Raw genomic sequence first — 14,883 nt, forward strand, 5'->3', positions numbered from 1 at the left:
AGGTCAAAAATATACAAACAATTTAGAGGAAAAATTCTTCTGAAGAAATAACAATCAGTGCAACTTTGCTATTATTCTAGGTATCAGAAAAACAATTCCTGGCAATTCAGAGTTAAAAGAATTTCAAAATTATGAGGAGTAGAAATGCATGTTAACACGTGCGTGCACATACACACGCACATGCTTAAGGTAACGCAGAATTTCCATCTTCACTGGCATTTCTGTCACACTCAAAATCTAAATTTAGGGTAGAGTTGACAGATCGGAATTTACTGGAAAAACAAACAAAGACCACATGCTAACATTTTTACATCAGACTTCCAAAATATGTTGAAGAGGACCAAAGCAATCTGGAAGAACACATGTTCAAAAGCTCTTCCAACACTATCCCCCAGCTCCAGTCAACATCAGTCTTACTGGGTAAACAAAATACACTTGCCTATTTTTTTCAGGTTGGTTTACTTGTTTTTAAACACTTCAGGAATCCAGCACAGATGGGACAACAGCTGCAATGTTTTGCAGTATTGCCACATCCTAGGGTGCTTTCACATTAACCACAGGCATGGAGAATATTTACAGGTGCTAACAGATCACTTGGATCTCTAATTTCTCTGTACTCAAGCCCCTGACCATAGCTGTATAATGTCAGCAGTAGTTCTCCCTCCTTCCAGCTGCCCTTGACCCAGGACATTGCAAGCACATATTCCCATCAGTGGCTGGTGTCATTCTGGAAGATGTCCTTCGGGAAGCCGCTTTTTTTCCTCACAAAAAATAAAAGACCAGATCAGATTTCCTCAGGATATCCTAATAACGCAGCAGGTTTGGAGTGCATACGCCAACAGGCAAGGAAGGCTGGAGTAAAGACCTCAGACGACAAGCTCCAGACAGTTTTTGGACGTGGTTCCTACTGTACATCACTGCACTGTCAGCGTCCCTCCGGGCGAGCATCTACCCGTGGGCTGGACCCGCTGATGTCCAAAGCCCCAGGGATCAATCAGCCCGTGCCTTTCCATGGAGGTGCCTGTCAGGACCACCCGAAGCGCTTACAGAATGCTCCAGCCGGGCTGATGCAACTCAGGGGGGCCGCAAGCCATCTACAGTTCCTGTAAATCTGTCTTTGTGTTTGAAACAAGCTGCTGGTGCTTTTAGCTCCATCTGGGCCGACAATAATATAATACACCACCATAGCTGTGCAGTCTCGCTGCTGTGTTGAGTTCCCTCAGTGGAGGGCAAGATAAGGTGTGGTCCCAGATACAACTTCAATTTTTTCCACCTCTAAATTGCTCAATTAACCTACTTTTTCCTAGTCACAATAAGGACTTTCACGACTTGCATAAATGTATTATGCAGTAACAGATTCAGCCATAATTATATTGCCTGCTTCCATTAAGGCTCAACACAATTTTTTCCATTTAAATTGAAGAACACTTTCCTGAAAATACAAGCTCGTAAGAACTGAAGCAAGTGTACTCACGCACCCATCTACCAAAATACAGGTGAAAGGGCTCTTCTGGAACATTATTAGGATCCATTCCATAATCTTCCAAAATCCAGAAGATGTGTTCTGGATTCTTTAAATTTACTTTTCCTTTGAATGGCAGAAATTCAAGGGCCTATACAATAAAGAAAAAGAGTAAAAGATAACAGGGTCAAATTTTTGAAATACGCAGCCCACAAAAAAAACAAAACAAAACAAACAAACAAAAAAACCCAAAAAACAAACTACAATTCCACTTGTGAGAAATGATAGGTTAGTACTAAAAGTACATTCTCAGTTTTCTCTGGATTTTTGAAATGCCTTTCTTGTGAATAAAGATAGCTCAAATGATTAAGGATTAGAAATCAGGAATCATAACTTTTTTATTAACTGAACAGAACCCAACTTTAGGGGAAATGAACTGTGCATATTAATTATGCAATTTTCAAGTTACAAAAACAACACGATGATGAACAATGAGATTTAAAATCTCAGTGGTGTGCAGCTACACCAATTTAAATACTCAGCATTATTTCATGTACACAAAAACTGAACAAACAGGAAAGGGTAGATACTACTAATACAGGTAATTTCAGTCTCTGTAAATGAAGTAAATAGGATAAATAGCTGCTAAAAATAGAATGTGGATGAGCAAAAATTAACAGTAGTGTACAAAAATTTCCTAATTAAAAATACTGATACAGTTAGGAGGAGAGCACAGGTGCAGACAAGAGCATAAGGACAGAACAGGAAATCAGCACACAATCCACAGCTTGCAGTTGAAGTCACTGGACTGGCTTGTTCCACATTCTGCAACAATAAATGCCTACTACGGAGATCAAGCAACAGATTTTCTAAAAGTCTAGCACCTAACTCCAGCCATTTGAATCTTACAGCTTCAGCTTCCCCAGCACACTGGGCTGAAGTCAGCAGTGATATTTGTTTGTCTTTGTATATGCCTTACTTGGTCTATTTAGAAAAAAAAAAAAAAATACAAAGTCATGAATTTTGAGGAGCATGTTAATTCAGACACAAAGATCTCACTTAGAGCTGAGAAGGCATAAGCTGTAAACTGTTTTAAGATCTTCAGAAACCCAAACTTAAATACACTCTAGACAGCACTGATAGCATGGCATAAGAACAATGTGAATAGATTAAATTAAATGTCAAAGTTTTCTTAAAGATCTACTTACATCTATCTTTTTAATTTTCTGTGCTTGGGTCAGTGTTTTATTAAATGTATGAATATGTACTTTGTAAGTAGAGTCTGATTGTAGATATGGAAGCTGAAAAAAAAGCAAAGACACTTTCATTAGTACAGCTGCAGTGCTATTCAGTGTGATTAAGGAACCATATTATCCAGATACTTTATATGCATACCATCTTGTCCATTGGATAGTTCTTCAAACATGCATAGAGCTCCCCCGCAGATCTTCCATGACCCCACAGTTCAAATATAGACCTAAAATTACAAAGTTTTTTTAGAGTGCAGTCATACAGTTGCGGGGGGCGGGGGTGGAAGCCTTGCAGATACTTACTCCTTTTAACCTTCTTCACCAAAGGATTTAGGCTTTGCTTTATGGAGTACTGAAGTGCGTTATTTAACTCTTGGCACATGTTTAAGTTTTGTTCTTAACAGGGACACACTTATTTTTAATCCTAAACTGGAATTTCGATGAAGCTTTTACGTTTGGTAACGTACACTAAAAGGTGAATTTCCATCTTAAGTACCCTTGGATATCACCAGACCTTTTTCTGGCACACAGTGATACTAGCGAATGAGCCAAAATTCATCTGTACCTATCGATTTGATGGGGTAAGCAAAGACTGAAAAAGGTCAAGAACAGACTTTCAAAGTGTTACACTACCCTGGAGCGAAACAAATTGTGAAACTGTAACATCCTATGTATAATGACATCATCAGAGGTTCTATCCCATTTTAAGACGTGGTTATGATGTCTCATATTTTCAGATGTTTAAACACTATGCTGTCTCACACTTTTTTTGTTTCGTTTCCATATTGCTGGCTTTAAGCAAAGCACTGCCTTGGACGATGAGATAACTGATGCTACTGTAATGAAGGCACAACATCCCACCATAGACCTTTCCCCCAACGTTAAAATATCCAAACTGAGTGGACTTTCCGTATCAAAGGAAAAAATCTTTTTCAGTACAGGAGTCCTAGGGCACTGCATGTATTGTTGGACACTCTTACGTGCATTTGCAATGCATCGTAAACACAGCCTTTAAGGATTACCAGTGCCACGTAGTACCTTTTCAAAGATGACTCCTGAAAGCAAATCTTCAAAACATTCAAAGGTTGAGCTCACTCAAGCAAAAATAAGCGAGAACTACATTTTACTAAGTGACAATAGCAGATACCAAGACCCAGTGGTAAGCCATTTTCTTCAAGTATTCCCTTCCTGAATAAATTATTTAAGGCTATATTTCTAACCTGCCTTTACCCTGAAAAAAAGTACATTTTTCACAGTGTCTAATTCTTTCCTAAAGCATCTGTTTCTATCTACTCTGAGAATTTAAACTATATTTCTAGATGGAGCAATGGACATGCTGGCAGCATAGGCTGTACTAGAGAGAACCGAATATTCATCTTTGAATTTTATTCAACTGTTGGGAGAAGAAGCTCTTACAACACCTTCAGGCCCACTTCTTACTTTTACACTTACATATGTATTGGAAAAAAACCCTGCAAAATGCTGGGGAGATTTTATTTAGATAAATGTATGCTTCAGAGCTTTTACTATTAATTAGCATTGCAATGGAGATGCTCCAGCAATCTTACACTAAAACTAACATATCTCCCCACAACCAGTAGTAGACCAGGAAAAAAGCAGTGGGCCAGTTATGCTTTCTACATAAAATAAGCATACATTAGTTGAAAGAGCATGGCGAATGGAACATCCGCAAGCTGTTTTGTCATATTTTACTCCCTTAGTTGCCTACAGCTGCTTTTTGAAGTGCAGTACAGTTTATCCCCATTGGAAACATACTATCCTAAGGACAATTTTGTATACATGGGGTTTCTTTAGGGAAGAGTGTACAACTCAAGTCACTGTAGGTAAAACTGAATACATGACACAAGAAGCACTCAACAGGGGCCATGCAACGCTCTGCAGAGGTGCCCAAACTAACCCTGAAAAGGACAGCACAGACACCCCAGATTTAGTATGGTCAGAGAGCCATACCACAGCTGGGCTGCTTCTCATCCTGGACCATACCTCCAAGGTATCTCTCAAGCCTCACTGGAAAGCATGTTATTCAGACACCTCTAGAAAGGACCAAAAGCCACTGGAACAATCACTGGCATATTCCTGCGCTCTTGAATTTTCTGGAGGAACATCTGCTGCAGCAGTCTGGGCTGAGGGCTCAGATACCAGCGCTAGGAAGGTGACACAAGGAATCACTTACCTTTCCCTTCCAAACTTGATTTTCAGTTTTTATGTATCACTGTTTTTATCTTTTAATTCCATACACATTTTAAAACAAGCAACTCACTAAACATTATTCAAGGTGACTAAAACATCAGTGACACTACAAGACAAGTACTGGCTCTGCACTGAAGAACACTGTCTCAAGACCCTGCATTGATCGTACACTAAGTAAAGAGGACAGGCACGCTACATAATCAGTCCTACAGGCTCCAGTAACACCTCCTCAATTCTAGAAGCAATCAGAGACTGTTTATGATAAGACTCCATACAAAATTGATATTTGCCACAATATAGCAGAACAAATTTCCACCACCTAAGTTATCATTTACAAGATTTTTCACCTCTTACTTTGCACATACTGTCCGTTTCATTAGTCCCCTCGCCATCTCTTCTGAAGGAATACTGAGAATCCAAAATGGAGACTGGAATAAAGAGAAGATAAGTGATGCAAACACCTAGCTGGAGGATGTCACATGAATTACAGAACTACACAATTCTGTTCTATAAAAACAGAACATGCATGCTGAAGATTAAAAAAAAAAAAATAAAACTGTACAGAGAACATGAAGATAAAACATTTAATTTGAGGTAAAACTGTATACTCAGCTTGAATGTCTGAGAAATTTTATTAGGTATTTCATTTTCTCACCATATCTTTGACTTGGTAAAATATTATTATTTGTTTATGCTTCTCTAGATTATTTATCCTCTTAAGACCCAAAATACCTCATTACACACGAGTAGAACTAAAACCCAGTAACGTTCTCTGACTAAGCATTGAGACCAGAATCATACAGCTTCCTAGCTTCATTCTTCCAGACACGCTGTCTCATTGATTTAGAGGCAAACATCAAATTCAAACTGCTGCAGCATAGTTTTCATGGTTCAGCTATTCTGAAAAGCAAGCACAGCCTCCCAGCAGATGGCATTGTTTCTTTTCACACTGTTAAATGGAGGCATCCTGAGGTGCATTTTGTGCATCTCTTACTCAGTTCCGAGTCTTTACTGAAATTGAGAACTGCTTGTTTTTAGAAGATTCCTTATTTTCCTAAGAAACTTCAAAATTTATTCAGCTATCCACATTTAATAAAAATACTATAAAGAACATACTTGTACACCATACACGCACTCAAGTATTTGGTCCTCACTTACATTTACGCGGATTTCCTGCTCACTGCTGAATTGTCCACCATAAAGCGAGAGCAAAGATGTTATTTCCTAGAGTGAAAATATAAAGGTCAGGCTTTAGGAGCATTAACTAATGTTTTAAAGCAAATAGTAAAAACCAATGCGCAAAAGAAAGCCTTAATGAAAACAAGGAAAATAAATGATGCAATACACATTAAATATTTTAAAACATGTGTAATGATGACCTACCAATTCTGACAAAAACTCTCTGCATTTCAGCACTGTTTTAAACAATATTAGCCTGGATGTTGTATTACTAGCTCTTCAAGGTGGTGCCTAGGAGAGCACTTAGGGTAGCGAAATTTGTTACAGGGTATAGTAACTCTGCAAGTCGTCATGGGAAAAAAAACAAACAATCACAAGTTAAATTTACAAACAAGAGGGTTTTGTTATAAACACGGAAATTGAGCATATGCTAAACCAGAGATTCACCAAGGACCCATAAAAACCACCACGGACTCACAAAAAAATACCAGGCAGCTTCAGGTACGTCACAACTTATTTTTGTTTTAATGATTTCTGTGAACAGCACTTGATAAGGCGAAACCACTTCAGCGGCAGGGACCGAACTCTGCGCCCCAAGTTTTGCAACCAGCTGGCACAAACGCGTCAACGACAAGCAGGCCGCACGACCCGAGGCAGGACTGGCTGGCCGTCCCGCCGCAGAAGCGGGTCCGCTCTCTCTGACCCCGCGATGGCCAGATCGTTGGCAAACCCTTCCGACCGAACGCCCAAACCCTTCCGACCGCACAGGAGCGAGCGCTCGGAATCGAAAGCCGAAAGCGAGCAGTCCTCAGGGCCAGCGGTGCGACGTGGAGGAGGGCGGCTGGCGACGAGGACGCCCGCCGAGGCCTCGGAGACCTTCTCCCTTGGATCCCGGCAGGCCCCAGGGCTTCGGAGAAGCCCCGTCCTCGCTGCTGCCCAAGCCTTCCTCTGGAAAATGAAGATCTCCGCGCCCTCCCGCCTCACGCCGCTCCACGGACGGAGAGGACCTCGCCTGTCGTCGGGGCAGCACCAACCACTTACGTACCCGCGCCACGCCGGCGGGAACACCTGCGTGCTTCAAACGAACTAAAAAAGCCACCAAACCAAGACCCTTAAAAACGTGTTTGCAAACCCATTTTTTTTCCAGCCAGTTTCCATTTCCCCCCTGGAGCCCGCAGCTGCTTCGCTGGCGACCTCTCCTAGCCCCAAAGGCTCTTGAAAGCGGCCAGGAAAGCGCTGCCGTAACGCCAGAGGCTCTCCATGGAGGCTGGGGGCAGGAGGAGGACGAAGCCTACGCCCCGCGGCAAGGCCGAGGGGAGAAGGGGCGGCCCCGCGCCAGCCCGCCCGGACCTCCGCCTCAGCGGGCGGGCGGCCGGCAGCAGGCCCCGGCCCCGTCCCCGGTCCCGGTCCCCGGTCCCGGTCCCGACCCCCGTCCCCTCTCACCGGCAGGCGAAACTCGAGGTGCTCCTGCGCCAGCAGCAGCAGGTACCGCCGGAGCGCCGGGGCCGCCAGCGCCATGTCCGGCCATTCCCCCGCCTACCCCGGGCCGCATGCGCCGCCGGGCGGGCCCAGCGCTGAGGCGGGAGCGGGAGGAGCGGGAAGAATCCGCCGCCGTTGCTGGCCCGAGCGCGGCCGTCGGTAAGGGAGGGGGGTGTGTGACAGAAAGAAGCCCCCCCACACACACACGGACCCCCACACACACACACGGGCCCCCCGTGTGCCCTCCCGCCCCGCAGCGCTGGGTACGGGCGCTGCCGCCGGCTGAGGGGGCCGGCAGCGAAGGACCGCTCGCTGATTAATTAGCGGTCGTATCCTCTTCTTCTGCGCCCTTTCCTTGATTTATGTTTTGCGCGTGCTTTAGGGCCCGCGCCGTACGTCAGCGCGGTAGCAGCTGTGTGTAAATCGTGAGTAAATAAACACCCGTTTGCGGGGACAGGCGCTCCGCCGGGTTCGCGGCCGAGAAGCCGAGGCGGGCGCTGGCCCGGCTGCTTTGGGCCTTCGCCTTCCCCCGGCGATAACCTGCCCTCGCTGGGGTCGGCGGGGCAGATCATTAAATCACATTAACAATTAACAGACACCAAAGGAGCGGCGTTCGTTTTTCCACGGGAAGGAGGTCAGCGCCGGCGACGTGGGTGTAGGAGCAGATGGAGACGAGGAAGAGATTCCCGGGAAAGGGGCAGAGATGTGACTATCCAACGGGGGGGGGGTGGTGTTGTACTGCAGCTTGTATTTTGTTTTATTTTAACATCTAGACTTGATAACTATAATCCCGTACTCACTGATCTCCCTGTTATGTTGAGCTGAAAGGTTCGGCTTATCCAGATTTCGGTAAGCTTTTTATTAGGACCAGGCCAGCTCAGCACTGAACTCATGTTCGGTATTTTCTGTGCTGATTTTTGGACGGCTTTTTTTCTAGATGGCTAAGATTTTGCTCATGACCTGCGAGCACTGCATGGGCCACGTTCTTTATGCATCTCCATAATCTCATCCTGCAGTTTCTCCAGTTATGTCCTCCTGCGGTAATCAAAACTAAGGTTTGCTATGAAGCTTTAGCCCTGACGATCAACAAGGAAACAGTTGAAATGTGAACCGGCAGCTAAACGTGAACTTTCCTAGAAGAGAAAGAAAAGAGGTAGATGTGGGTCAGGCTTGTTCACCTCAGCAGTTGAGTGCTGAGACCCAGCAATAAACACATTGCTGAACTGCTGACAAACCCTGCAAGTCTGAGATTGCTTACAAAACCTTGGGATTGCTGAAAGTGGTTCAGTAGAACTACTCTGCTTTTATTTTGCTGATCTGTCTCGCTTTACATTTCCTAGCTGTATAGCTTCCATTTTAGAAACTCCTTAGGGGGGGTTACTGGTATTATTGTTTAAGCTTAATCTCTTTGAGACTGGCTTTTGCTTACTTTATCTGCAGAGCATTGCTGTCTGTTCTCAGAAGGTGAATACCTCGATTTTCCAGTGATACTGTTTTCTACAGAAGAATTTAACTAAAGCCCCATTTTTTCCTGCTTTTGACTTGAGGATCCGTGCAAAATCGCTGGCAGTCTCTATATGCTGCTCAGCATAGTTTGAAAGTGGATGTATACTAATAAGTAAGACTTACCGAGTATTTGATCCTGACATAAAAACAAAGTGCTTTTCAGATGCTGTGTTTGTAAACTTAACATACATTCCTGTACTGCCACTGAGGAGAAACAAGCAGTTTGTTAGCGTGGATTTGGGGAGTCATCTTATGCTGGCAGCATTACATAACTATTTCAGGGAGGGAAAGGAAGAACAATTATCCTTTTTAGCCTTCGGGGGAATTTTAAGTACACAAAATGTAATTACTCAAGTTGAAATTTATCCAGGAAGCTAGAATTAACCACCCTCCTCTCACAAAAAATATAACAACAGGATCATATGACAATCATGAGTTTCAATTTAAAAGTGAGAGCCTATGAATGAAAGGCCATTATTAAATGTGCACCACTGCTGATTTTTCTCAATTCTCTTTCGCAGCCATTGTGTTGCCATCTTCTGCTCACCCCATGCACTATTCTAGACCCAAAGGCAACACAAGTGTTTTTTGACTGTGACTTGCACATTCTGCTGGTGCATTCAGGGAGCTCTGTACACGGCTTGTGGGGTTCATATGCAACAGCATCAACATGTGTATATGGGCAAATTCCCATGAAACCTTACTTTAAAAAAAAAACCAGCAATGCTTTTAAAATACAGAAATACCTAATTTATAATTCAGTTATTAAGTTGTTCAGAATTTGCATTTCTGTCCATTTCCCCACAGAAAAGCCAGCACTAATCCTCTGTTTTATCTCCAGCGCCTGTAAGAAAAGTATCAGCTGTGCTAATGTACTATATGGAAACTCTCGTTTGTGTATTTCAACAGGTGAGGGATATGATCCAGCAAAGACACGGTTGTAACACAGTCAGATCTCTATGGGTACATAAAAGTCTGTCCCTGCTTCACCAGATTAATTACGTACTGCAGAGATAGTCCATGATGTAAGCACACGTAATTTCACAGGTGGCCTGTGTACCCAGAGGGGCTGGGCAGTCCCACCTCTGGAGTGCAAGCTCCCTTGCCTGCAGCCTGCCTGGAGGTTTTCCCTGGCAGACATGGCTCTGCAGCACAGCCTTTTAAGGGAGAACTCTCTGTGCTGGTTTTGTCTTCTTCGCTGAACAGGGCGTTGCGGATGGTGCCGCGCTCGCTAACTGGATTTCTACTTCTCTTTTCAGTGCCCGGTGAGGAAAATCCCCCTGCTCCCACCACGTATCGGCGTTTCGGCTCCGGGTAACGTTTTCTGTGCATAATAACTTCCACAGTCTGTGGGAACCGCGCCGGCACAGCGTGGATTTGTCCACCTTTAAGCAGTGTGCAGGCAGGAGAAAGGCTGCCCACCCCTGTGTATGGGTTGGTGCGCTGGCTCTTGGGGAATGGTTTGCTCTCTTCGCCTGTCAGTAAGCTTGTGCTGAACAGGTCAGCCAGCACCGCATCAGATTGTTTGGGAAGTCTGCGGGGCTGCCGGCTGTAAGCATAAAGTTCTTTAAAAGGTGTCATTGCATGAAGAGTAAGTACTGCACCACGTTTGTGTCGCACGGAGGCCGCGGGGTATGTACAGTAGCTGCGGGACCGGTGGTATGCCGTGTAACCTTGTAAGCATAACTTACTGTCCTGGGTTACAAAATGACTTCCGAATTTCAGCTGAATCACTTTTACTTTCTTCAGTGCTGTAGGATTATGGGTGGACTTAACAAAATCTTCAGATATTTAACATCTCTTTCAGCAGCTTTGCCTCTCACTCAGGCAAAACTCTTCCAAAAATTATCATCAGGGTGATTTGTTGTTTTTCCTTCACAGCTGACAGTGCACCCAGGAACCACAGTTACAACCAGTCATTGATTTGTTTCCTGCTTGAGTGCCATAAAACATTTTCAAGAAATGGAAGAAGATAAAGGGCAGAGTGCTAAAGCTACCAGTGCAGTGGGTGACTTGAGGAAAAGCTGGCAGACCTGGGCAGAGGATCACATTGAATATCAGAGAAAGAACCCGTTCAGCAACGACAACAGGCTTGCATCTAAACCCGTGCATACTCACAGAGGAGATCCTACCTACGGGAGACCCCCTGAAGGGTCTCAGACAGAGCAGAGGGGGAAGGATGCTCACTCACACGTGGGAAAGGAAGTGGAAGAGCTCTGCTTGATCATTAGAAGCACTGGAGAGGTGGGAGAAGACGGACATGTGAGTGTGACATTCGGGCAGCTGTTTGAAACATACGTGACTATTTCTAATAAAGTAGTGGGAATCTTGTTAAGAGCCAGAAAACATGGTCTGGTTCATTTTGAAGGTGAAATGCTTTGGCAAGGAAAAGATGATGACGTGATCATCACTTTGCTAGAATAAGGCTTTCTCATCTGATGAATTCTGCTGCATGGTTCCGTTTGGGAAAACATAGCTGGATACCATCTTGAAAGAGGTTTTCATTACAAAATTTCAACTCAGCTGCTTCTTGGGGCACGAGCAGGAGAGAAAACGGGTGAGAAGGATGAAAAAATATTTTTGTAAGAATAGTAGAGATTTGGACAGAAATCACAAATAATCTACTAATCCATCACGCTGCCATTGGATTGTCCTTTCATTATTGTCATCCACTACCAAGTATACTGCAGTTCTTCACATAACTCTGCTGGATTACTGCTTTAGCTTACTGAAAGTATAAATTACTAACTTGCTACCGTACAACACTGATTCTTGTAGGTTGTGAAATACTCGCTGTACGTGGGATTTTGATTTGTAAAACATGAAATTGAAAACTTTTACGGGAATTCATATACTTCAAAAAAAGAGCCTGGTTTATAGCAAAAGTTTAGGTTATTTTCACATGGTGAAACTGAATAAATGGAAGTTATTTTCATGAAGTATATGAAAATTCCTGAATTTACAGAAATATGACGGCAAGCGTATCTGATGTTTCCTAAATTAGTTGTATCTTGCATGTATTTTGGAGTGCTGCACTAGTCCTGGTATTAGTCTGTTCTTATTATCATACCTTCTCCAAACCTTCTGTGTCTCTTGTTCTTTTCCTTCTGTATCTCATACCATTTTTACCTACCTGTTCTGTCCTTCTAGTGCTGTGTCATACCCTAGCAGATCACAAAGCTCTGCAGCCTTTTTGGTGAATTCAGCTATATCCCTTCTTAGAAAGTAGGGTGCCACAATATAAAGATGTGAAAGGCAACAGAAACTATATATCAGAGCACTATGCATTCGTGAGGAAAAAAAAAAAAAAAAAGGCTCTTTCTCATCTTTCACGAAAATGTAGCAATGTTGTTTACAAGAGGAGGAGAGTAGAGATCCTGTAGTGCCAAATGCATAAATAAAGGTACAGTGGAGCAGTCCCACACCTCATTTATCTGAGGCAGAGCTGTGCTTTCAGAGCATAGTTGTGAATTTGCCAAACTGGGAGCAAAAATGATCAGCTAGTTAAAATTGAGACTGAAAGATGACTGATAACAATTTCCTTCATGGTTCTTCCAGGGGAACTTTCTCTATGTTTAGAAAAAAAAAAAAAAAAAAAAGATTGGTTATATGCAATAGTTTTAATAATGCTATTAAAAATAATCAGGAGCTGTATTTACAATAGTTCCCACCAAGAAAACTGTATAATTAGAAACATAAAGTTCTGGTTTTTACCTGTGCAAATAAAAGCTTTTATGTGGTATTAACTACACTACTTGGTGGGTCTTTAAAGTAAGGTATTCTCTTGCCTCGAAAGGATATTGAAATTTAATATAAACTATGAACTTGATAAAAGTGATAGATTATTTTATGCTATTTATAGAAAAGAACATCTTTTTGCAAAAAGCCTAAAAGAATGGGGTTTTGTTTTGACATTTTCATCCAATGGACGTTTGCATCAAAATAAGCCTTTTGACTGAGCAAATAAAAATACGGATTTCATTATCCCTCTGCCTCCTTTTCCTAATGAAAAGACAATGAAAAAAAAGAGAAGAATTTAATGTGTTGAAATAAGTATATCTGGGGGACAGGAGAGTCAGATGCAGGTAGAGCATGGATAGGGAAACAAGGGTGGGTTTTAATCACCACATAATTTTACCATGTTGGAAACTGGGCAATATGTGCTGCACCAGGCACTGCTGGTGTGCGTGCCCTTTGTTTTCAAACCCACTCCTTCTTCCTAAACAAATCTACATCTTGCAGCTGAAAACAAGACATATAATTTGTGATCTTAACACATTTAAAATGCTTTGGTTTTTGGAAAAGCATTTGTTGCCAAAATGACACAAGCACACCTCAGTGGATTTCAGCTCCTATTAGATAAAGCGTGTACATACGTTTTGATTTTAAAACGAATCAAGCTTTTTATAATACAGCTGTGGAATGCAGTTTGTTTAATTCTAATGATTTTGAAATCCAGTCAATTCTGCTGTAGCATTAGTTCATAGCTTGCAGGAAGCAGTATCAGGTGGTTCAGGTGTCACCAGCTGACAAACAGGATGGTAATATCAGGAAAAATAATACATTATTAGACATTGTACAAATACTACATGAAAAGACACACAGTTGAGGCAGTGTGTAGGCTGAGCACCCCAAGATGCAAGTCCAGCTCATGTAAACTTACTAGTTCTTTATTAAGGCTGGCTCAAATAGTTACGCGTCAGGAATGGAGGCTTCCACTGCCATGTAAATAGTTAGACACGTACGTGGCCTCTGCTGCACTCTCTCCTGCTGCTGGTTGGTTTAAATATCACTTGAGTACATCTGCAAGAGCTTTAAGCACACCTCTGATCAAAACAGATAGAAGCAAAGTAAGCCCTAATGAAACACTCTTACCCACTTTGTAAGTGACTAAAAAAAGCTTGCCCTATCATGTGCCCTATCATGATATTTTGAATAAAATCAAGGATTATTATAAAAAAAAGATTATATATAGAGGGATGGATTTTTTTAAACAATTATAGGGCCAAACTTTCTCCCTGCCAGCTTCAGATGAGCATTCTCTAAAGAGCGAGTGAAATCTTTCTCTGTGCCCGTGCAAATGATTATAAAACACCAAGTTGCCAAACTGGGTCAGCACGCAGGTTGACAAATCCCATCTCTTGCTTCCAGCAATAGCTGGTATTTCAAAAGGAGTCTAAAAGATAGATAATACAATGGGTCAGCTTGTCCACTGGTACGCTCCAGAATAAAAACTTACTCCTGAAGCCTCTATAGTCATGAGCGCAGCATATCTAATCCACATGACTCAATTTAGTTACTAGTTTACAAGTTTTACAAAATTCAGCTCCCTCATCTGCAATGTGGGGATTAGGTTGGCATCTACAGATGAAACAGGAATTTAAACTTCTAAACAGGCAACTTTTTTGCAGCAGGCTCGCATTAGAGTAAATAGAACAGAATTTATTAAATTACTTTTACAAAAATTGTAGCGTGTGAGGTTTTTTCGTATTACGGATTATTTGGAGCAGTAAATAAACTCTGACCTTCTAAAAGGTGTTCTTGCCCTACTAAGTAACTTTCAGCTCTTGAAACCTCTCCTAAACTTCACTTCTTTGTGGCAAGCTCCCTCAGTGGTCCTTCCTCTTCCTCCACTTGAAGCCTGTGAATTCTGCAACTGTTTTGGACTGCACATCGTATGGGGATTATCTGTATTTTGTCAAACACTGAAAGCACTTTCAGCACTTCAATAAATGTTGCACGTCAGTTTGAAATGACAGCGAGTTTTTATGCAGCATTTGGTTGTCTCCAAGTTTT

The 14,883-nt window shown here is 42.5% G+C and overlaps 1 protein-coding gene and 1 long non-coding RNA gene across 4 annotated transcripts in view; one reads left to right on the forward strand and one right to left on the reverse strand.

Annotated features, from left to right (window-relative positions):
• TRMT11 (tRNA methyltransferase 11 homolog) overlaps positions 1-7,676 on the reverse strand; it is a 28,367-nt gene extending 20,691 nt beyond the window's left edge. The window contains exons 1-6 of one of the 3 annotated variants that reach the window (XR_003925942.2): positions 7,546-7,676; positions 6,082-6,147; positions 5,278-5,351; positions 2,858-2,939; positions 2,671-2,763; positions 1,479-1,613 (exon numbers count right to left, since the gene is read on the reverse strand). Coding sequence is in view for 2 of the 3 variants with exons in the window: in XM_030032183.2 (XP_029888043.1) it covers positions 1,479-1,613; positions 2,671-2,763; positions 2,858-2,939; positions 5,278-5,351; positions 6,082-6,147; positions 7,546-7,620 (525 nt within the window). In the remaining variant the exon portion in view is untranslated. Of the gene's footprint in view, positions 1-1,478; positions 1,614-2,670; positions 2,764-2,857; positions 2,940-5,270; positions 5,352-6,081; positions 6,154-7,545 lie in introns of those variants that run through there. The other 2 variants (XM_030032183.2, XM_030032198.2) reach the window with 2 other exon arrangements.
• Positions 7,677-10,123: 2,447 nt separating this feature from the next.
• LOC115348844 lies at positions 10,124-13,071 on the forward strand. The gene is made up of 2 exons (XR_003925943.2): positions 10,124-10,401; positions 10,969-13,071. It is a non-coding gene; the product is annotated as an uncharacterized LOC115348844 (long non-coding RNA).
• Positions 13,072-14,883: the final 1,812 nt, after the last annotated feature.

This window comes from Aquila chrysaetos, chromosome 2, assembly GCF_900496995.4.
Source record: "Aquila chrysaetos chrysaetos chromosome 2, bAquChr1.4, whole genome shotgun sequence".
Lineage (NCBI taxonomy): Eukaryota > Metazoa > Chordata > Aves > Accipitriformes > Accipitridae > Aquila > Aquila chrysaetos.